This window comes from Saccopteryx bilineata, chromosome 1 (genome assembly GCF_036850765.1).
Source record: "Saccopteryx bilineata isolate mSacBil1 chromosome 1, mSacBil1_pri_phased_curated, whole genome shotgun sequence".
In the NCBI taxonomy this organism is placed as follows: domain Eukaryota; kingdom Metazoa; phylum Chordata; class Mammalia; order Chiroptera; family Emballonuridae; genus Saccopteryx; species Saccopteryx bilineata.
In genome coordinates this window covers 14,227,479-14,250,921 of record NC_089490.1, presented here as the reverse complement: position 1 = coordinate 14,250,921, position 23,443 = coordinate 14,227,479, and the positions used below count along the sequence as shown (strand labels likewise).

The 23,443-nt window shown below is 50.9% G+C and overlaps 1 protein-coding gene across 1 annotated transcript in view; it reads right to left on the bottom strand.

Annotated features, from left to right (window-relative positions):
* The window catches only part of PNPLA1 (patatin like phospholipase domain containing 1), a 54,624-nt gene that overhangs the window by 20,087 nt on the left and 11,094 nt on the right, over nucleotides 1–23,443 (bottom strand). Inside the window, exons 2-5 of the mRNA XM_066236521.1 lie at nucleotides 7,029–7,261; nucleotides 5,443–5,508; nucleotides 4,035–4,244; nucleotides 2,434–2,494 (exon numbers count right to left, since the gene is read on the bottom strand). Of these exons, the coding sequence (XP_066092618.1) occupies nucleotides 2,434–2,494; nucleotides 4,035–4,244; nucleotides 5,443–5,508; nucleotides 7,029–7,261 (570 nt within the window). The remainder of the gene's footprint in view (nucleotides 1–2,433; nucleotides 2,495–4,034; nucleotides 4,245–5,442; nucleotides 5,509–7,028; nucleotides 7,262–23,443) is intronic.

The window sequence follows — 23,443 nt, the reverse complement described above, 5'->3', positions numbered from 1 at the left end:
TGCTGGCTCCAGCAAGGGGTTACTTGGTCTACTGAAGGCCCACGGTCAAGGCACATATGAGAAAGCAATCAATGAACAACCAAGAAGTTGCAATGCGCAACGAAAAACTAATGATTGATGCTTCTCATCTCTCCATTCCTGTCTGTCTGTCCCTGTCTATCTCTGCCTCTGTAAAAAAAAAAAAAGAACCTCATTCAACCCTTTTATCTCATTCCCAAAATAATTTTTAAAACTATATACACAAGAAGCACACCACAGCATTGCTTATAATAGTGAACATTTGGAAACTCAAAGGAATGGTCAGGCAAAGTTTTCTGTACAGCGGTGGTGTAATGCTATATGGCTGCCCAAAGAATAATTATAGAGACCATATGGCAATACGGAAAAAGCTAATGATGGAACACAGGTAAATGCTCTTAGACCAGGAATCCCTTTTCCTGGAAATTAACTCTAAATCTGGGAAGCTTTTTGTCTTTCCTTTTAACAGAGATGTCTGCCATGACCCTCATCTCGTTAAAGCAGGGGTCAGGAACCTATGGCTCGCGAGCCAGATGTGGCTCTTCTGATGGCTGCATCTGGCTCGCAGACAAATCTTTCATAAGAAAAATAATAACATTAAAAATATAAAACATTGTCGGGAGCCGATCCACTAGTGCTGGCTAACAAGGTCACAGCAGAAGAAGATCCACAACTGCTGGTTGACAAAGTCACAGCAGAAGAAGACCAATGGCTGCTGGTTAATATAGTCACCGCAGTGAAGACTAACAGCTGCGGGTTGACAAAGTCACCGCAGAGGAGAGGCACAACGATACTTCCCCCTTTTTGACCTTTTTGAATTAATCTGGCCTTATATCCCCCCTTTTCTGGATGTGTGCTATCATTTAAGGCACAGGGATAATAGTACCGTGCTTTCCCTGAAGATTCATAGTAATTTCTTTGGAAATGAGACAGAGGGTGTGAGTTCCACAGAAAAGCCTGTAAGCCCCTTGAACTGGGCTCATAGACATAAGAGGCTGGCTATGATATCCCTCATAAAGGGTTAAGTTGGTAGGAGAACTTCTTCTTATTAATCATGTTAGAAAGAATAGATTGTGACTGATGAATAGATAGGAAACAGTAACTATACACAGAGCACTTTTCAGCCTTCACTTAATTCATCACTTTACCTCCCTGAGCCTTTTCATGTAGTAAAGAAACTTTCCTTTCTTCTTGCATACCTGACCTGCAGGTGGTGGAACACTCTGAGAAAAATAGAGTTAGAACTTAACTAGAGTATGAATATAGTAATAAATAAAATTTGATTAGACAATAGCATCATAGGTAAGGTAGAGTTGTTATTCAGTACTGACCTTTTAGAAGTTTGTACCAACATTGTTATTGCTGTTCAAGTTATTGTATAATTGTACTTTGAATGATTTATAGTTTATAGAAATGAATTAACTGTTACCTAGAAAATGTAACCATAGTGAGACAAAAACAATAATTAATCAATGTATTCTGAATACCATGTGATTGTAACTTAGTGTGTGTGCATAAAAAGAAAGCTAGACCAGCATTTGGCAGAGATGCCTGGCAGTAAATGCTAACTGGAGAATAAAGAGAAAGAGAAGAATCCGGCTCTCTCACTCGATTCGTGCCGACACCGTCTCTTCCTGTGGGACCCCTGGATCCTTTCCCCCAGGGCTGGACCCCGGAAAAACATTCTCATGTATTACAATCCATTCATTTCCTACCGCTCATGTTCATGGTTGCGGGTGGCTGGAGCCAATCACAGCTGTCCTCCGGGACAACACCAAATTTTTATTGGATAATGCATAAAACACATGGGTTGTTGTATGGCTCTCACGGAATTACATTTTAAAATATGTGGTGTTCATGGCTCTCTCAGCCGAAAAGTTTCCCGACCCCGGCATTAAAGTGTGGAATGTATGTTGTTATGATGCACAGAGGATACACAGGGGTGGGGACCACGATTTCCAAAGCAACACAGGGCATGGGCCCTTCTCTCTCACTTGTTGATCAATATGTCATGTAAAGTCTTATGCAAATATAAGCTGGTCACATGTAGTTCCTCACTAACAGTACAGTTTTATTGGAAAGAAGATAAAATGGAAGAGGATGAAATGACATGAACATATAAGATATGAACTATTTCCTAAGTAGAGTTTTGAAATCCAGAAATATATTTGTAAAAGGCCCAGACTCTGTCCCGTCTGTTGACCTACAAGCGCCCTTGGCACGGAGACCCTCACTTCTGGCCACGCCAGTGCGGTGGGTGCCGGGACAGGGCACCCACTTCCAGCTCTCCTGAGTGAAGGGCATCTCCAGGTCACCAACTGGGGAGGAATGTTCCCTGCTCAGTCCTTCTGTTCCTGTCTTTGCCCACCCTCCTTTCTCAGGCCTCCCTTCCTCAGGGCCCCACATGATACTCACTCAGCCGCCTCAAGTACGAAACAGCGTCATCGTACCCTCGGTAGTAGTAATTGTGCAGGACCTGCAAGGCGGGCACAGCAGGAGGGAACTCAGGCCGAGGCTATGGCGACCGACTGCGGCGGTCCCCTCACCCAGAGCGGGCCACTGAGTTCCCAGGGCCCCTGAGTTCCCCCGCGCTCAGGCTTTCTTTGATGGACTTTTCCGGGAGGTACCTGTCCAGTGTCCCATCCCACACTCCCTGCTAATGAGTGGGGGGTGGCTCCTGATCACGTGTCCACGGTGATGCTGTGTTACTGTGTTAAGCTGTTCACAGCCAACCTCCAGCTGCCCCTGGGTGACAGCCGGTGAGATGTCTATAGCAGAAGCAGACAGGTGCATTTGGGCCGTAGGAAGAGCAAAGTTTTGGGACTGGGTTCCAACCCCAGTGCTGCCTCTTATTGCCTGTGAGGCCGTGTGGATGTAAGCTCTCACGGCCTCAGCTTCTGCATCTGGAAAGTGGGGATAAAATAAGACTATCTATCACAGAGGATGCTGACGAATCACGCAAGATACTGCCCAGAAAGCCGGTAAATATTTGGGGCTTTGCGGGCCACAAATAGTCTCTGTGTTTCTTCTTTTTCTCTTACTTCTTTTTTTTTTTTAACAGCCCTTTAGAAATGGAAAGCCCAGGCCCTGGCTGGTTGGCTCAGTGGTAGAGCGTCGGCCTGGTGTGCAGAATTCCCGGGTTCAATTCCCAGCCAGGGCACACAGGAGAAGCGCCCATCTGCTTCTCCACCTCTCCCCCTCTCCTTCCTCTCTGTCTCTCTCTTCCCCTCCCGCAGCTGAGGATCCACTGGAGCAAAGATGGCCCGGGCGCTGGGGATGGCTCTTCGGCCTCTGCCCCAGGCGCTAGAGTGGCTCTGGTCGGAACAGAGCGAAGCCCCGGAGGGGCAGAGCATCGCCCCCTGGTGGGCAGAGCGTCTGGTGGGCGTGCCGGGTGGATCCCGGTCGGGCGCATGCGGGAGTCTGTCTGACTGTCTCTCCCCGTTTCTAGCTTCAGAAAAATACAAAAAAAAAAAAAAAGAAAAGAAAAGAAATGGAAAGCCCATTCTCAGCTCACAGGCTGTACAGAAACGAACCGTGGGCTGGACTTGGCCACGGGCCATAGTCCGCTGAAGTGACACTGCACATCAGGGCAGAAGAGTCCAGTTAACCGTCAGCATCTGACCTCACCTCATCTCACAGGGGAGAAAGTGGAGGCTGGGACCTTAGGGGACTTGTTCAAGGTCACAGAGATCATTCGTGAAAAGGCCAGGACACAGGTCTAAGGGGAAGTTTAAGAGGTGTTGCCTGAAAGTGTCGACCTGGAACGCTGAGGTCGCCGGTTCATAGCCCCCGGCTGGCCGGGTCAAGGCACATACAAGAAGCAACTACTACAAGTTGATGCTCCCCCCACCCCTTCATTCTCTCTCTAAAATAAATAAATAAAATTCTTTTTAAAAAAGATCATTTGAGGGAAGAAGACACAGAAGGAGCTGAGTGGACCCTGCTGGCTGCCCCCCTTGCACCCCAGCCCCACCAAGGTCCCCGTCCCCTACCCCGCCCGGTCCTCTGGCTCTCACCATCAGGTCTGGGGGGAACAGGGCATGGGTCATCCTGGCGATGTTCTCCAGGGAGAATTGGAAGGAGCAGTTGAACATGCGGAAGTCGTGGAAGATGGCGGGGCAGTCCCGGGGGCAGATGTCCTGCTGCCCACTGAAGGTGGAGATGGTGATGGAGTCTGTCCAGAAGGAGCAGGGCTGCATGCCCGTGAACCCCCCGTCGATGTACCGCTGCGGGGGGCAGAGCGGGAAAGGCTCACCGGGGGCCAGAGGTCCTCTCCCCATGCAGGGACTACATCAAGGAGATGGGTCCCTCGGGACAAGTCTTTGAGATGAGGTGGCCATGGGAGAGCGGCGTGCCTACGGTCACTCAGTGAGTCCGCAGTGGCTCTGGACTCCAGCCCAGTGCTCTGCGCCCGCACGGGCTCCCCTCGGCCATCTCACTGGTGCTGAGATGGGGCTCCCGGCCTCTCTGGGAAGGGGCCATCATATGCCGGATGAAGCAGGAGTGAATGGTCTCCTGTCACAGCTACCTGCCCAGGGCCACTCAGCTGCCCATCCCACGGCCTTCGGAGAAGGTACATGAATGATGGGTCTGAGCAGGCTGAGAAATAGCCCCACTGCAGGCTGCTGCCATGGGGCCAAACTGCTTCTCTCTGTTGAGGTCTCAGGCACCCTTGACGCTCTCCAAGGACCCTCCACGCTGCCCCACAGACTGGCTGTCATGTATCCACCCTCAAGTCCCTTCCCTTCTGGGGGACCTGTTTCCTCAATTATAAACAAAGGACCACAAATACTGAGGCTCCAGCTCCCTGGCTAACTGAGAGGCACACGGCGGACATGCAGACTGGGCTCCATGTACTAGCCGGACCTAATTTCTGGCTTTCATTTCTTCTAGCTATGAAATGAGGAGGGGATGGGTCAGACCCTCCTACTCAGAGCGTGGTCTGCGGACCAGCCGCACCGGCCTCAGGGGATGCCTGTTATGCCTGTTAGAGGTGTACTTTTACCTGGATCAGATTTGGCATTATTTGACAGGACTCCTGAGTGACTCACGGGCACACTAAAGTTTAGGAAGCACTAGCCTGGATGACCTTGAAGGTCCCTCTCATTCGAGGTTCCAGGTCCCAATGTTGCAGGATCTATATCCCACACTCTCTGTCAAATCTGGGGGAATCTTGAGTTGCTGGGCTCAGTAATCAATTGGCATGTCCAGAGCAAAGCACAGCCGAGCTGGGCAAGTTCATCTTAAAGCCCCAGAAATCCATTCACGCTGGGGATTCTGAGTAGGAAAACATGGAACCTTTCCAACTCTTAGTCTTCCCACTGAACTCTGAGACCACCCCTCTGCTCTCCCAGATGTGGGTCCCAGAGGCCCCGAGGCCACCCCGGATCCTGGCTCAATCCCCTCCCGCGCCGAAGCACTCACCACGCCACGGTAAGTCGGGGGGATGAGGCCACAGTACACAGGGACAAAGCAGCTGCAGTACAGGGCCTGTGGGGGGACAAGAGGGCTGAGATGCCTGAGGCCCCGGAGGCTGGTGGGAAGGGCTCACCTGCAGGCCTGGGGGGCACTGCCTGCCTGGCTTCCTCAAACCCAAGGGGGAGGCCCTGACTGCCTCCCAGGCTCCGTCCCTGTCCTGGCCCTAACTAGTTGGGTCCTTCCTTGGTAACCAACTTGGTCAGTCTGGGCCTGATGTTCCAGCTTTAAAGGGGAAAGGTGACCTCAGTGATCCCCAGGGTCCCTTCTAGCACCAAATTTCCATAAATCCAATGGGATTCAACAACCATCAATGTGTTTCTGGCTTCAGACCCCTGGTATCAAAGGAGGGTGGGATGCTCACTCTCGGGAAGACTGAAAGAGGGGGAGCAGGCAATTAGGTGACAGTAACAGGGGTGACAGGTGCTATGACGGATGTGAACATGGATGGACAGGTGGCCCCAAAGGAGGCGCACCCAACCACGGGGGACGTGGGGCAGGCAGGTGAGGAAGGAAAGCTCCGTGGCAGGAGTGTGGAGTCTCCTCAAGCAGGCGGAGGGGAGTGGGGGGAGAGAAGGGCAGCCCAGGCAGAGGGCACGGCAGGTGCAAAAGCACAAAGACCTGCTTTGTGTGTGGCTTGCTCTGGCTGGCGTGGGTAGAAGTGGAAGGTGGCAGAACTGCCCTGCAGAGGAAAGTCTGAAAGAGCTGGTGCTCACAAACCCAGGCAGACAGGAGGCGGGCGCAGGAAGTACCCGTGCCCATCGCCCACTCATCCTCCACCCTCAGGACGGTGGCCGGGCCAGGGTTGGCATGTGAGGGGGGCAGCAGGGTCCCTGTACTCACTCAGGGAAGGGGAGGGGAATAGAAATATGGGACAGAGGGTCATGCAGCTTAACCCCTTCATCGTGAAAGAAAATTGGGTATATGCATAGCACTGTCCAGCAATAACAATTCAGAGCTAACATTTATATAAATGAGGTTAAAACAGTTCACTGCTGGAGTGGACTTTTCTAAGTGATAACCCATTTAGTGATTATTCAATCCTTTTGTCAAGGAGCACTGGGAGAAGGGGGCAGAGGGGAGGGCTGCACCCACAAACTGGTCGTAATTCCAAGGGGATACACTGTAACCCAGCCCGGGAGGCCCTATGGGAGACAGGGCCTCTGCTGGTAGCACTCCGGCCCCCACAGAAGCTGCAGGGTTAGCACCAGGGCAGGGCAGAGGGAAAAGGAGGTGCTGGGCCCCTGGGGACTCTGGGTGCTGAAGCCTTGAGGATGGAGACCAGGTCGGATTTATCTTGGACTTCTCTCTGTCCATCTCCTCAACAGTGTGCTTGACACAGAGAGATGCCAGGAGGCTGAACGGAGGGAAGGACCAGGGAAGCAGAAAACAGAAGGGAGGAAGACAGGTAGACCATTCCAGGGGCCAGTCAGGAGAAGCAGGACCAGCCAGCCCTCCAAGCTCTTCTTCCCTGCCCCACGTCTAGGCCCCGCCCCATGCCAAGCCCCGCCCCATGCCGGGCCCCGCCCCCTTGCCTCAATTAGTTCTTCTTTGGACGTGTACTCTGAAACTACAACACTCTCTCCATCCGTGAACCGGGTGAGGCTCACATGGAGCTTCCCGTTGGCAGCCTTGTAGGAGTCCTCGGGCAGGGCCTGGTACAGAAACTGCCGCATCATCTGCACCATCTTGCAGGATGGAGCCAAGGGCCCCAGGAAGGATTTCTTCACCTCGGCCACACCCACATTGAGGACTCGAAGATACTCATCTGTGGAGGAAGCAGAGAGGAGCGGGAGGTCATTGGCCTGGAAGTCATCGGCCATCGCCAAGAGGGGCCCAAGGCGATTTCCCCTCTCACCCTGCATGCGACCAATGGGAAACCCTAGAATTCTGAAGCAGGGAAGGGCTCAGGAACCCACGGGTCGTTCTGCACGGGAGGAAAGCAAGGTGCCAAAGAATGAAGTCACGGGTTCCAGAGATCCCACAGCTAGTGGATGGCAGAACTGGCCCTAGGCATCCCGACTCCATTCACACTGAGGCAAAGGACCACTTTCTGACCCCAAAATACACTGTTCACAAAAATCAGGGGATATTTTACTGTTTCACATTCATTTTGAAATATCCCCTAATTTTTGTGAGCAGTATAGCTTTCCCCAACTTCCCACTACCATGCCTGGCAGCCCACCACCAGACTACATTTTTCTGGAGTCTTAGAGGATTTTTGCCTCTCAATATGAGATTCCCATCAAAAACACACAGTTTCAAGTCTTCACCAAGTGACACCCCAGGACACTGGCTTAGCGCCACCTAAATCTCTGCGCAGGGAGGGGTGCTGACCTCGAGGCCGATGCGTTACACAGGGAGGCGTGGACTCTGTCCTGAGACCACCACATCATCTTCCCTTCCTGGCCCCTAAAACAGGCCTGGCCCCCGGAGCCATGAAGACAGCTGTGCCCAGCCCAGCTGCAGGCCCAGGAGGGGAGGTGAACCTTCTCCCTCCTTCCAGAGGGGCACAGCCAGGGCACATGCACCAGGTGGGGCTCGGAGGCAGAGGAAGGTAGAAGCTGCCGCCCCAACCTCCAGAATCCCACCAGGGAAGTTCGGGTTCTGGGTTTACTAAGAAGTACTGTCATGCTAGATTCTCATGGCAATACTATGAAGTAGATCATTTTTTCCTCACTCATTTGATCAGGAAACCGAGGCTCGGAGATGTAATATAACTTGCCCAAGGTCAGCTATTAGTAAGTGGACAGAGTGGGATTTTAATCTGGACTGTGAGATCCCTGGAACCCATATTCCATCCATCAAACTTAAGTCGTAAGCTTCCTGACCCGGGCCTGAATCTGCTTCTTGGTGATTGCTGGTAATTTCCACCTTGTGGGAGCTCTGTGGGAAAACCAGGAGTGGAAATAGCTCTAAAAAGGACTGCTAAAATTTTTTTGAACAAATGTTTAATTGTAAACCATCCTATAAAGAAGAACTATCTTACAATCAGTATCTTGTAGCAGTGGCTTTTTGGGAAGTTGTGTAGGCATGAGCTGTCTGCCCCTAGAGGTAATCAAGCAGAGACAGGACGAGTACTTCAGTTAGAGAATTTTTCAAAGGGGATCCTGGGTGGGCAGTTAGGGCTAAGATTCCTTCTAATTTTATTTTGAGATTCTGGGATTCTCACAGGAGCCTGACAATGTATCTGGGAAGTTGTCGCAGTGAACATTGTTTTTCTATTTCTAAATAGAGCCGCTGAGGCACAGAGAGGTTTAGTGGTTTGCCCGAAGTCACGTAGTACAGCAATTTGGGGACAAACCAAAGCTAGTGATGCTCTACTCCTCCTGTGTTTTACAGTTCACAGATGACTCCTCATTAACCCTGGAGGTGGACAGGATAAGGAGCTTCCGCCTCATTTGCAGATATAGAAACTGAGTCAGAGAAACACTAAGTGTCCTTCCTGAGGTGAGACAGCCAGGCCGTGTTGGTTCCGACTCCCATCCCCACCTTCTTTCCCTGGGCATTGGACTGATCCCAGAGGCTGAGCGAGCCTGGGTTGCCATGGTAACGACCTTGTCCCACCAATATTTAGAATCACAGCTGCATGTGTGTGCTAGGGACTGACTTGAGCAACAGAGGGTCGTAGCTGTCACCTCCTTAGAGAGGAGGGTGCTTCTGGGAGGGGGGAAGGCCCTGCAGTTTTAGTGAGGTTTTATGGTGTGCCAACTTGTACAAAGAGCATTTTCCCTCGAGGGAGGGTGGCAGCCAACCCACCAGCAGGTTATGACACAGTTGAGCATTTGGATACCAATGTGCTGGGTCATTGAGTTCTCGCCCACAGGACCATTTGGGATGCGGAGTTGAACCAGGGTGGGGACACGCTGATTCTGAAATTCTTAATGAGCAAGTTGAAGTACTCACAATAAGGTTAGTGGCCTTTTCCACAATGCCCAGGAGCCAGGAGCACCTGTTTAGTCTGTCCATTCACTCCCAGACTCCCAGCAGGAGGTGCTTGCTGGCACCAATGAAAAGAAATTTATTCCTATTGCATAAGAAATACGTGTTCCCTGTTGGGGGGGGGAATGTTTTAAATGCAGATAAGCAAAAGAATTAAAATGACTTGGCATCCCTCCACCTAGAGATTAACTTTCGGTTTGTCTTCCTAGATTATATATTTTATATTTATTCTTACTTACAAGAATATTTTAATGGAGTCATTCTATTTACATTGTTTTGTAATTTTTTTTGAGACACACACACACAGACACACACAGAGAGAGAGAAAGAAAAGACAGAAAGGGAGAGAGATGAGAAGTATCAACTTGTACTTGTGTCACTTTTAGTTGTTCATTGATTGCTTCTCATACATGCCTTGGGTGGCATGCTCCAGCCGTACCACTGACCCCTTGTTCAAGCTAGCGACCATGGGCTTCAACCCAGCGACCATGGGCTTCAACCCAGTGACCATGGGGTCATGTCGATGATGTCACACTCAAACTGATGAGCTTGCACTCAAGCTGGATGAGTCCGTGTTCAAGTTGGTGAACTCAGGGTTTTGAACCTGGGACCTAAGTATCCCAGGTCAACACTCTATCCACTGTAGCACCACTTGTTAGGCATGTAACTTGGTTTTTTTTTTATGCCATAAATCATATCTTTCCCCCTCAATAAGTACCCTACTTATAACCTAATTTACAAGCAGCATGGAAAGCTACTGTAAGATTATAAGGTTATTTATTGAGAGGGGGAGTCCCCAAAAGGGGTTGGCTATTTAGTTTGCTTCCTTGCTATTTTTTTTTTTGTATTTTTTTTGTATTTTTCCGAAGCTGGAAACGGGGATAGACAGTCAGACAGACTCCTGCATGCGCCCGACTGGGATCCACCCGGCATGCCCACCAGGGGGCGACGCTCTGCCCACCAAGGGGCGATGCTCTGCCCCTCCGGGGCGTTGCTCTGTCGCGACCAGAGCCACTCTAGTGCCTGGGGCAGAGGCCAAGGAGCCATCCCCAGCGCCTGGGCCATCCTTGCTCCAATGGAGCCTCGCTGCAGGAGGGGAAGAGAGAGACAGAGAGGAAGGAGAGGGGGAGGGGTGGAGAAGCAGATGGGCGCTTCTCCTGTGTGCCCTGGCTGGGAATCGAACCCGGGACTTCTGCACGCCAGGCCAACACTCTACCACTGAGCCAACCGGCCAGGGCCACTGCTTCCTTGCTTTTATAAACAATGCTGCAATTACTAAACTCATGCTGAATTCGTTGCCTGTGTCCTTCCTTATTTTCCTGAGGACGAGAATAGAGGTGGGAATGCTAAGTCAAAAGCATGTGCATATTTAGTCCTTTAATGCTTATTTTAATCATGGCTTTTGGATATGATCCATTTACAGTCAACTTAGCTTTTCAGGGGGTGGTGCTGGGTGACAGGGACAAAGCAGTGGCCAACATAATAGAAATAGTACAGACATCTCCAATGTACTTACATCTAAAAACAGTGCTATTTGGAAGTCAGCAATAGTCTAGCCAGAATCATATAGCCAGGAAGGGAGGGGACAGGAGACCGTCTGATTTCTCCCATGCAGTTTAATATTCTTTCCTGCGCCCACGGAGGGGGGGGGGGATGTGTTCTCAAGGATGTCTTTATCTCTGCTTCTGCTTCTCCTTGCTTCTCCTCATGTCTGTCTGTGTGTCTCTGTCTTCAGAGTCCCCCTCTTTCCCTCTCTCTCCCCTTTTCTCTCGCTTTTCCTAGCTGAGGGGGAAAGCAACTAATCTTCTGGTTAACAAGTCTCTGTTGGTAGAAAGTCAAGTGTTAAGCATAGCAATTGCTGGGTGCTGTGAGGAGGGATATAAATTTAGCTTGCTTCTTTATGCATCTCTGCACTTTCCAGCACCTTCTCCCATTTAAAGGCCTCCTTTCAAGCTGTAGGCTGCTGGGCTCCGAGACACAGTGTCCCACAGTAACCACAGCTAGGTGGGATTTGAAGGCAGTGCCATGGGGAAACTCAGGATTGCCTGCTCCCACCCCCAGCCCACACTCACCGTGTCCCTTCACAGCTTTGTACTATCTAACGGTGGGGAGTATGTCTCCCAAGCCAAGAAGGAGATTCTCTGAGGGTGGGCCATAGAAGGCCTTTCAGAAGCCTTTGCTATAAGCTGGGAGCTCCTCAAGGGCCGGGATGGGGATGGGCCATAGTCCCCTCTGCCACCAAGCCTCCCACCACACGTTGTGGGTGCTCCATGTTTGTCCAGCACGTAAACAAAGGAAAATAAAGGAAGAAAGAGCACATGATAGAGATGATCACAGGAAGAGCTATTTGACTTAATTACCCAATAAAAGCTTGGAGGCAAGGTCATCCCAGACAGATGGATAACAGAGTTAACTATATTGGTCAGTGTGGCCCACTCACCAGGTTTTATGAGTCTGTAGTGTTGAAAGTAAAAAAAAAACAAAACAAAAAAAACGATGCTGGGACTCTGAGGCTTCGAGGTCGTTTGGAAGCTGTGCCAGGTCTCAGCCGTCTGGTCTACCACTCTTTCCTAGGACCACATCCACTTCCTGGGAAGAGTTCAGGCTTTGGAGCCAGACAGATTTGGTTCAAATCCCAGCTTTGCCACCTACGAGCTGGGTCATTGCTGGCAAGTCATATAACTTCTTCGAGCCTCAGTTTGCCACCATAAAATGGAAATGATAATACTGACTTGACTGTGTTGCTTTGAGGCAAATGGTTGTTTAAGTGCCCACACGTAGTAAGTACTCAGTATCGGTATGCCAGTGACTCCCCGGGGGGCTGTGAAAAAGCCACCTCAATGTCCCCGCCTTCCAGCTTTCTCATCTGATCAGGGGGCAATGACCCCTGCCCCACGCCTTTATCAAGGTGTGCTCAGGCTCAGGTGTGGATGCAAAAGAGCCGCGGAAGAACACTGTGGGGAGGAGGGTGTGCACCCCCATTTCAGGGCGTGGGAAGGGATGGTGTGATGTAGTTAGAGGCATGGCAGGGGCTGCAGCACTTCTCCCCTGTCAGCGTGCGGGGCCCTGCAGATCTAGTAGGGAAAGGGGGCAGAGAAACCATTAAAGGGAAAAGCAGAGGGATAATTAGATATGTGTTTCTCATTTGCTTCAATGCCTAACGTTTCTCCTTTGTGAGGGCAAGGATGGTCTCTGTCTCAGTCAGCCCTCTGTCTTTAGCTCCTGATACAGCTCCCGGAACATGAAAGGCACTTAAAAAACACGAATAATGGATAAATAAATGGACCCCAGCAATCGAAAGAAGGACACTGAGGTCTAGGCAGAGAAGCAGCTATTCAAAGTGACTCAGGGGGAAAAAAAAAAAAAGACTTCTCTTCCCATCCTCCACAAGCCCTCTTGCTAAGTGAAAAATCCTAGAAAGACAGGCATTTGGCAGCTGACAATTGAAATTGCTGGGGATCCCGTTCGCACGGTGCCCGAATTAGCTAGGCTGCGTGGGATGGATCTGCCGTGGAGGATGGGGCTGCGCTGGGGCCCCAGTCTCCCGCGGACTGGTAGCTTAGCAACAACCTCCAGCTCAGCCAATCACTGCAAGGCGCCTCCAGCGGAGGGTCCTGCTCCCCCAGCAGCGAGCTCGGTGGGGCGGGGGAAGCAGGGACGCAGCAGCCCCTGGGGGAGGCACCCGGCGAGCAGAGCTGCATTCCCAGGAGAGCTCTGCGATTCTCAGAGAAGTCTGCGGGGTTCCCACCTGGCCCCTAATTGTAACCTGAATTATAGGCTGCCTTTCCCTGCGGGTGTATCTTGACTGCCCGACTCCACTGTCATAATAATTATTATTATCTTAACAACAGTCTTTGACTCAAGCAGGTTTTCACACTTATAGTCTCGGTTTATCCTCACAGTGACAGTGAGCCCCTGAGGGGCTGTGACCCAGGTTTACTCGCCATTTTATTTCTGTATCCAACACGGCAGGGACATTGATGAAAAACAATTTGGCTTCAAGCTGCAGCGTTGCCACTGCAAGGTCCACAGAGACCCTCCGGGGCGGTGATTTCTCAGTCAGGGAGCCTTTGTTCAAAAAAAATCTCAGGCAGGAACCCAACATATAGAACAGCTAAAAACAGGGTGTTTCTGGCTTGAAGCCACGCGGGGGTCTCAGAGCTGTCCGATTGCCCCTCCGCACCCAGAAAGGAAGCCCCCTGAATGCACAGCCCTGAAACTCCTTAGATTCGAGGAGCTTAAGTCAAACCAAAAATACTAGACGCTTTCATTTTACAGACAGAACATTCCACGCAGGATCAAGGTTGGCTCAGTAACTGCGGCTGAAAGGCTGGCTGTCTGGCTGGGGAAACGCATCGGGGATGGATAGATATACTCTACATCTCACAGTCTAGGTTAGCATAAGCCAGAATTAAGATGTATGAGAAAACTCATTTTTCTCCTCTGTTCTGAATGCATTCTAGGCCTTAGCCAAGAGCAAAACAACTCTGACCTAGTAAGCACTTAAACAAACAAACAAAACACCCAATACTTTTTTTTTTTTTATGGAGAATAACAATCTCCCACACATACCTTTTTCTAACCCTAAGTATTTATTAAAGAACTGGCTTAAAGAGTTCAGATCAGCTTCTATCATGTCGCCATGGAAACGGCAGTGCCTTCCACTGGTTCATCACGTGGATTCCCATCGAGGCTCCTTGGGTGCCCTTTCCCAGGACCTGGGCCCTCACCCGGCCCCTGGGTGCCTCTCCCCACCCCCTCCCCGGAATCCAGGCACGATCTCCTCAGCTTTGCCCTAGAAAATCTACTGATCACCTTGAGATGACACAGGCAGAGGGAAAATGTGTCTAGAAAGTTCTCTGGTACCTCACAGCGTTCTCAAGACCATGGCCCCTGCTGCTTTCTTTCTGTTTGCTTTGAAGGCCCCAGAATTCCCTTTGGGACTCTTCTTCAAGGTGGAGACCAATGCCTTTCTTCCAAGCTGTGGTCCCTCCTCCCTATGTGCTCCCTGCACCTGCGGAGGGGACTCAGGGCTAACGCAAGAGCTGCTGCTAGTCACACTCCAGTCCTGAGTTGATTTTGGTGTGTGTGTGTGAGATAAGGGGACCTCCAGGTGAGGCTCAGCTGTACAGAAAAAGGCCTTCACAGAGCACCTCCTATTTAGGATTTGCTCAAACCAGCGCTCCACTGCCTCCCTCTTTCAAAACCATGACAATTGCAAACTCATTTCTGCTGACTGGACTTGTTCACTGTCCCATCTGTCCAAGGCTTCAGTTGGGTCTGTAACCTGTGTCTCTCTCCATCTATGTTCCATGAGCCTCGAAGTTCTCCTGAAACCCACCTGCTGTTTACTGCTCTCACTGGCTACCACTGTTTGGCTCCTCCTTGGTAGTGGGCGCTGTGCCAGGCTCTGAGGCCTCTGGTCTATTTCATCCCTGTGACACTCTTTGTGAGGTAGGTGCTATGGTTATCTCCTCTTTACAGATGAGGAAGCTGAGACTTAACCAGTAACTTGCTCCAGGTCCTATGGCTGGAAAACAGCAGAGCCAGGCCTCAAAGACCAAAGGGTCCCAAATCCAGTGTTCTTTGCATCACAGCTCACTGTCTCCACCAGGGAGGACGTGCCTTTCCTCTCCGAGAGCCCTTGTTCCCCACTGTGAGGCAAGAAGACCGGCTGCTCTGGGATTTGGGGCTCAGATGTCCCTGGGAGACAGGAAGACTCTCTTTATTTTTTTTAAATTATTTATTTATTTATTCCTTTTAGAGAGGAGAGGGAGAGACAGAGAGAGAGAGAGAGAGAGAGAGACGAGAGACAGAGACAGAGAGAGAGAGAGAGGAGAGACAGAGAGAGAGAAGGGGGAGGAGCTGGAAGTATCAACTCCCATATGTGCCTTGACCAGGCAAACCCAGGGTTTCGAACCGGCGACCTCAGCATTTCCAGGTCGACACTTTATCCACTGCACCACCACAGGTCAGGCCAGGCAGGTCAGGCCAGGAAGACTCTCTTTAGAGCAATGGAGCCCAGCTCACATGTTCAAACATATGTTCCTCTACCCCGACCCAGAGCCCCTCTCAGGCAAGGCCTGTCTCTTCCCTCGCAGGAAACACACAGTGCACACTCCTGCTTCTCCATCCCCTACTCACACTACTTGTTTTTAACCATCTATGCAGATGGTTTTTAACCATCTATGCAGCTGAGCTTAAGATCTGGGCCTCCTCCTGAAAGCCTTCCCTCCTCACCACCGCTGCCAGTTCTCTCTCCCCCTTCCCGTCTGCACCAGCACCTCGGGCGCCCTGGCCAGCTGCCTTCCCGGAGGGCAGGGCCTGATCACAAACACCCTTCTCCCCTATTATCGCCTAGCTCAGTGTTAAACACTTAGTAGGTATTCAAGATTGAATGAAGTAACTATGTGATGTTCCATAAGCAGGGACTATATCTGTTTTGATCCCCCGGATACCCCCAGCATTTAATTCAATACCTGATACACTGTAGGAACTTAATAAATGTTTGCTGAATAAATTAAAAATGAATGGTAGCCTGGCCTGTGGTGGCGCAGTGGATAGCCCTTCAGCCTCGAATGCCAGGGTTGCCGGTTCGAAACCCCGGGCTTCCCTGGTCAAGGCACATACCGCAAGCAAGCAATGAACAACTAGCCTGAAACAACTATGAGTTGTTACTTCCCATTCCATGCTCCCCTTTCTCTCCTGTCTCTGTAAAATCAATAAAGTATTTAAAAAAAAAAATGAATGGTAAGGCCCTGGCTGGTTGGCACAGTGGTAGAGTGTCGGCCTGGTGTATGGATGTTCTGGGTTTGATTCCTGGTCAGATCACACAGGAGAAGCGACTATCTGCTTCTCCACCTCTTCCCCTTCACCTTCTCTCTATCTCTCCTCCTCCCACAGCCATGGCTCAGTTGGAGCAAGTTGGCTGAGGATGGCTCCATGGCCTCTGCCTCAGGTACGAAAATAGCTTGGTTGCCGAGCAATGGAGCAATGACCCCCAGATGGGCAGAACGTCACCTGGTAGGGGGCTTGCCAGGTGGATCCTGGTTAGGGTGCATACAACAGTCTTTCTCTCTGCCTCCCCACTTCTCACTTAAGAAAAATTAAAAATAAAAACAAACAATGAATGGTAAAAAATGAATAAATGAATGAATGAACAAACTGAAGATTAAAAAGTGTCTTCTCTACCTAGCTGATAGCAATCTCTCCAACTAGTGGTCAGGAGGGTGGGCCTCGCCAGTGACTCAGCTGGACATGGGGTTGTGATGGGCAGACCACAGAGCAGTTTGCTCTGTCAAGCCTGGTCCTGAGTCCGGTTCCCACACGGATGGACACAAGACCCTGAGCTGGGGCTCAAGAGGAGATGGTCTGATGTGCTGGCCTCACAAGGACAGAGGAGGATTCCCTTCAGGATTAGTGGGCCAGCTCCCAGCTTGCGTGGGAGCTTAGTTTATCCTGCGTTTGCCTGTTTCCCCTGGAGCATTGGAAATGCAGCTCAACTGCCTCTGCTGAACTGGACCCCAAAGTGAAGCAAAGAAAACAAGGCTATTTTAACACTCTCCGAGTGAGTTGGTTTATGAATGGACCTGGCAAATGCAGTGCAGGGTCCTGGATTGGATTCTGGGACCGAAAAAGACATCAGTAGAAAGCCCGGTGAAATCTGCAGCTAATGAGTAAGGTACCGATGTTGATGTCTCAGTGCTGACAAAGGCAGCGTGCTTATGTAAGATGCTAAGGTGCCAGTGTGAGGGAAACCGGCTGAAGCACATCTCTCAGCAACGTTCCTCTAAATCTAACATTGTTCCAGAATAACAAGAAAAATAAAAACAGCTTGACCAAGGCTGTGAGACACACAGCGCCTGCCACTCAGCAGGGGCTCAGGGAACACCTGCTGATGGGGGGGGGGGATGGAGCCTATGTCACCACCCGCACGAATGCTCTCCAAATAATTAACTGTGTCTACTGCAAACAACACACTCAGAGTTTTTCCGGATTTTCCATACAAGTTTCTTCTGTTCAAGAGTCCAAAGGATGGTTTGGGAAGGAAGGCTCTTTATCCACTTAACTGGAGAGGCTAAACTTGTAAAACGCACGTAACTAACTTTGAATGGAGAGATACTGATCCCAGTGTGCTCGCGGGGGTCCCGTCCACGCGGCAACGGCGTTTCTATAGCATGCTATAAAAGTCCTTCCTGCATTCACATCATTTGATCTTATTTTCTTAATCAATGTTAAAATGATTGCTTGGCCCAGGGGCTTTGGCAAGAGAACTGTAGAGTTGCTTGCAAAGCAACTTCTGAAACCCTGATTAGGGAGGATGTAGAACGTAGACACTAAGATCCTGGGCTTGGCTCTGTGGTGGGAAACTGGGAAAGTTAATCGTCCTCCATACCTGTTTCCTCCTCGGGAATGACTGGGTATAAACACAGTATCTGCTTGATGGAGGTGTGAGGGGGTTGAAGTAAATGATCCGTGCGTCTAATTGAGCACAGTGCCTGGCACGTTGGAAGTGCTCGAGAATCAGCTGTTATTAGCTCAGCTCTAAGATGGGAATCGGAGCAGGGTACTTTTTACAGGAAACGCTGCCATCTCAGGCAGATAAGTAAATGGAAATGATTTTTTTTTTTTTTTGTATTTTTCCGAAGCTGGAAACAGGGAGAGACAGTCAGACAGACTCCCGCATGTGTCCGACCGGGATCCACCCGGCACGCCCACCAGGGGCGATGCTCTGCCCACCAGGGGGCGATGCTCTGCCCCTCCGGGGCGTCCCTCTGCCCCGACCAGAGCCACTCCAGCGCCTGGGGCAGAGGCCAAGGAGCCATCCCCAGCGCCCGGGCCATCTTTGCTCCAATGGAGCCTTGGCTGCGGGAGGGGAAGAGAGAGACAGAGAGGAAGGAGAGGGGGAGGGGTGGAGAAGCATATGGGCGCTTCTCCTGTGTGCCCTGGCCAGGAATCGAACCTGGGACTTCTGCACGCCAGGCCGACGCTCTACCACTGAGCCAACCGGCCAGGGCTATGGGAATGATTTTTGATGAAGACACTGGATTCTGAAAGTGCACCCAGCAGCCAGGACTGAACACCAGGCTTTGTCTGAGACACACACACACACACACACACACACACACACACACCTGCGATGAGAAAAAAAAACACCGGAGGTTTACATTTATGTCTTAAAGAACTTTGGAGAGACTTCCAGTTCCAGCAATATAGCTAAACTTAAAAGGAAGCTCTGATGGCCAAGGAAAATAAAATAAAATAAATAAAATAAAATAAAACTGTGAGACATGGTTGAACTCATCAGAAGAAAGAGAAGAAGAAACTGAGAGCCATCGCCGTGAGAGAGAGGGCCGATGATGTGGCTATCAGCCCAGAAATAGGGGCTGGGGTCCGGGGCGGAGTGCGAGGAGTTGAACTGAGGACTCTGCGAAAGCCGGGACCCTCCCACAGCGGCCCGGGCCAGCGGAAGGTGCCCAGGGCTCTGGGCGAATAAACAAAATCTCCCACAAGAACTCGAAGCCCCAAGCCAGCCTCAGCAGGGGCGTTGAGCTTGAATTGGCACAACCTACAAGGTAATTACCGTGAAACTTGCTCCCTCCGTTGGTGATAAACCTGGGGTGCCTGACCAGGCCTCCGCAGACCAGCTCAGATGGGTTCTTCCTCTGCCCAGGCCACACAATTCCCATAGAAAACCCAAATCTTTGTGCAGATTAAAGCCCACAATTGAGTATTGAAAATATTATTCAGACCAGGCTGGAGTCCAGTGATCATTGTTTTGTTTTGTTTTGTATTTTTCTGAAGTTAGAAGTGGGGAGGCAGTCAGACAGACTCCCGCATGCGCCCAACCGGTATCCACCTGGCATGCCCACCAGGGGGCAATGCTCTGCCCATTTGGGACATGGCTCTGTTGCAACTGGAGCCATTCTAGCACCTGAGGCGGAGGCCATGGAGCCATCCTCAGCTCATGGGCCAACTTTGCTCCAACGGAGCCTTGGCTGCGGGAGGGGAAGAGAGAGACAGAGAGAAAGGAGAGGGGGAGGGGTGGAGAAGCAGATGGGTGCTTCTCCTGTTGTATCCTGGCCGGAAATCAAACCCAAGACATCCTCACACCAGGCTGATGCTCTACCGCTGAGCCAACCAGCCAGGACCAGTGATCATTGTTTTAATAAGCTTAGTAAGTTCTGGAAGACATTCTTTAGTTAACTTTTCTATTTCAAGATAATTTTCTTTTCCCTTATTCATCCATTCATTTAACATTCATTCATCAAAGACTTATTTTGTGACTAATATTTTCCAGGCACTGTGCCAGGAACATCCATGACTTCTTCTGTCCCTCATCACAATGTACAAAGGATGTGTTCCTATCCCAAATTACAGGTGGGGAAAACAAGGGTGAGGTGGGTCCTTGGCTGGGCAAGTGGACCCACAGTGGTTAGTGGCAGTGCCATTTCCTGTCTAGAAGGACAGCCACCTTCCTTCCTAAGAGGCCGGGCACCCCTGCTCTGCGGGGAGGCTACACCTGTTGATCTTCAGCTTGATCCTCCGGCTCCCTGAGAGCTGCCCTCGCCACCAGCCTGGCTGTCTTACTCCTCCACTGACTGACAGAGACAGGCACACGGTAGACGGCGGGAAAGAGTGACCGGAGCCAAGGTTCTCGCACAGACAGTCAGCCCTCCAGCGCTGGCTCTGGAGTCCTAACGGGCACACTGCCCAGAACACACCTGAGCCACCTGCCAATGACAATAACCTTGGCTGCCTTAAGCCTACGGTCACCAGGATGGCAGGAGCATCCGGAGGCGGCACCGGACCAGGTGTGCGGGGTGGACAAAAACACCTGTAGTGTGTCTCCCGTCTCCAGGAGAGGAGCCGTGCTGGGTCCTGCTGCGCCCACGTCTGTGGGGTGAGGCTTCCACTGCTCCCCGGCCCTCTCACATGCTTCGCTAGGTCCTGTAGAAGACCAATTCCTGTCCAGAAGGACAGCTGCCTTCCTTTCCGAGAAGGCAAGCACCGATATGTGCCACAGGGCCTTTGTACCTGCTGGCCTCAGCCTGGAACACTTCTCTCGGAGAGCACCCCCGGCCCTCCCTGCCTTCCTCCCTCCCCAGCCTGCTTTGATGGCCACCTGACAGACCCCCTTGAATCATTCACCATCACCCTCCTGCTGCTTTATTTTCTCCTTTGAACACGTGTGCCAGCACCTTTCTATACGTCAGCTCGTCACTGGGGCAGTGACAGCGGCCTCGTTCACTGCTGGGTTCCCAGGGCCTGCCCTAGGGTGATGAATGGGGTAGTCTGTTTTATCTTTGTAATTTAGCCAGAATCTGATCCTCAACTTCTTTGTCTGCGCATTGAGGGAACTAGGTTCAAACAGTGACTTTCAAAAAAAAAAAAAAATCACTGGAACATTTTCTTTAAATGAAATTTTAGAAGAAAACAAAACAAAACCCTGTGTGTAAGATGGAGGACAGCAGGAATATACTTGCCCGCCCCCCGGCTTCAGTGTGAGTCCTCTCCCTGCCCCTGCCCCGCTCCTGCTCCTCCCTGCCCCAGAGAACCCTGGGTCCTCGGACACCACTGGCCTAAGTGCGTTCCACCTCCAGCTAGTCACCTCTTCTCCCAAAGTCTAAATGCAATTATCTTCTAAACGGAGACGTTGGACTCACTAACCTTCCTTCCATGACATTCTGGTATTATAAGTCATAGCCGTAAGAGCCAGGGAAACCCCAAAATAGAGAAATTGCAAAGACATTCAGCGGCCTGCCTCCCAACAGCCAGTGACGGTCAGGAGTTTATTGAGCCGCTCTTATTTGAAGAGCAATTTGTGGGGGCCGTGGGACCCATTAGATCCCAGATTGCTCAATCAATCTAGTTGCTGAAATGAGAAACGACGTCTGAAACAATTAAGATGGCACAGATAGTATCAAGTGCTGGAACCAGTGGACGGATTCTGTGGGCAAAGTTCAGATCACGGAAAGACGTCCGGGGGGCCCAGTGGGAGGGTTCTGGGGAGGAGATAATGTCTCTGGAGAGGAGAAGAGAAGGTCATTTTAGGTAGGGGACACAGTGGGTGTTGTGGCTCACTGCCCAGGCCCCCGGGCAGGACTGCTGAGCCCCCCCCCCCCCCCCCAGCCAACAGGCTGGACTTGATCTTATGGTTTGGAGTCGTGGTCTTGGTCCCAGGCAGAGAGAGAATCTCTCCATCATCTTCGTATCCTCAACTATGGTTATTGTGGCAGAGACGGCCATTTGTCCCCAATATCCGTTCTTCCCTTCTTTCTTAGTGATTGAAGCTTCCATTTTTAGCTGGACACGTGGCCACCCCTATTAAAGTCTACATATATTTCCCAGCCTCCCCTGCAGGCCATGTGACTAAGTTCGGACCCACGGTGACGTGATGTCCGATGTAAGGTGATGAGATGTCTGCCACCCCCAAGGTCTACTCCTGAAAGAGAGGCGTGCCCTCTCCCTGCCCTCTTCCGACTGGCTGGAATGCAGACGTGGCAGGAACCCTCTTGGACCATGAGCAACACAATGGAAGGAACCTGGGTCCTAACTGCGTAGACCCACCCCACCGGCCTTAGGGAACTGGGGTGCAAAGGCCACGTGAGCGAGCAAGGCTCTCCTGTCTTGTTGAACCCTCTGCCATCCCAACCAATGCAACTACAGTACCAATCTCTTCTCTTGCAACGCTCATTCCTAGGGACCACTGCCGATCCCCAGAGCCGGCTGCGGGGACGGGGAGGCCAGCATGGTTCTCTCACATCGGACAGTGGCTGAGCTGAGGCCCAGGGAGGCTTGTCCAAGGTCGCTCAAGGCTGCGTGGAGGCCCAGGACCAGATTTGGTTTGAACTCCACTGCTCTCCTGAAAGACCATGTGAGAAGAATGTGTGTGGCAAGCTAGGCTCACAGTCTGACGGCCGGACACTTTTGTAGCCTTTGTTCTCGGAATACAGAAAGCCTGCTTCCTGGTCAGGGCTCTTTCCCATGGGGATTCTGGTCTCTGAGACTGCAGGAGCACCAAGGAGTTAGCGCCTGCTGGGAACCAGGAGAGACTCTCAGAAGACGTGACATTATCACCTGACCTGTGGTGGCGCAGTGGATAGAGTGCCGACCTGGAACGCTGAGGTTGTGGGTTCAAAACCCTGGGCTTGCCTGGTCAAGGCACATATGGGAGTTGATGCTTCCTGCTCCTCCCCTTCTTCTCTCTCCTGGTCAGGGTACACGTGAGAAACAACCATCTGTTTCTTTTCCCCTCCCTCCCCTTCTCTCCCTCTTTCCCTCCTGCAGCCAATGGCTCAATTGGTTCAAGTGTCGGCCTTGAGCACTGAGGATATCTGGGTTGATTCAAGCATCGGCCCCAGACAGGGGTTGCTGGGTAGATCCTGGTCGGGGCGCATGTGGGAGTCTGTCTCACTATCTCCGCTCCTCTCACTTAAAAAAAAAAAAACGTGGTCTATCTGCACAATGCGACATTCCTTGGCAGTAAGGAGTGAGCACTGACATGGATGAATCTTGAAAGTATGCTGAGTGAAAGGACTGAGAAAGACCACAGCTGTGTGGTCCCGTTTATGGGAAGTGTCCAGAACAGGCAAATCAACAGCGACACTAGCGGCTGCCAGGGCCTTGGGGGAGTGGAGGGATTGAGAGGTAGCTAAGGGCTACTGGGCTCCTTTGGGGGATAATTAAAATATTCTGTATCACTGGGGAACAAATTTTTTTTTTCATTTTTTTGTTGCATGAGGTTTTAGAACTGTTCCTATATATTTCTGCATCGCTGATTCCAAATCTGAAATCTGTTTTTTGATGCATGCTCTAGTTTTTATGCAATTTTAATTTCTTTTTATTAAAGTTAATGGCATGCGTCGGTTTTTAAATTGGAGTTAAAGGGCAATGACTCTTGGATGGAACATAACCACAAGGCAATTAATGTTTTACAAACATCACTTTTACATAATTGTAGTTGTTCTTAAATGTAAAAAAATTTTATCTGATAAAAACACCCTCT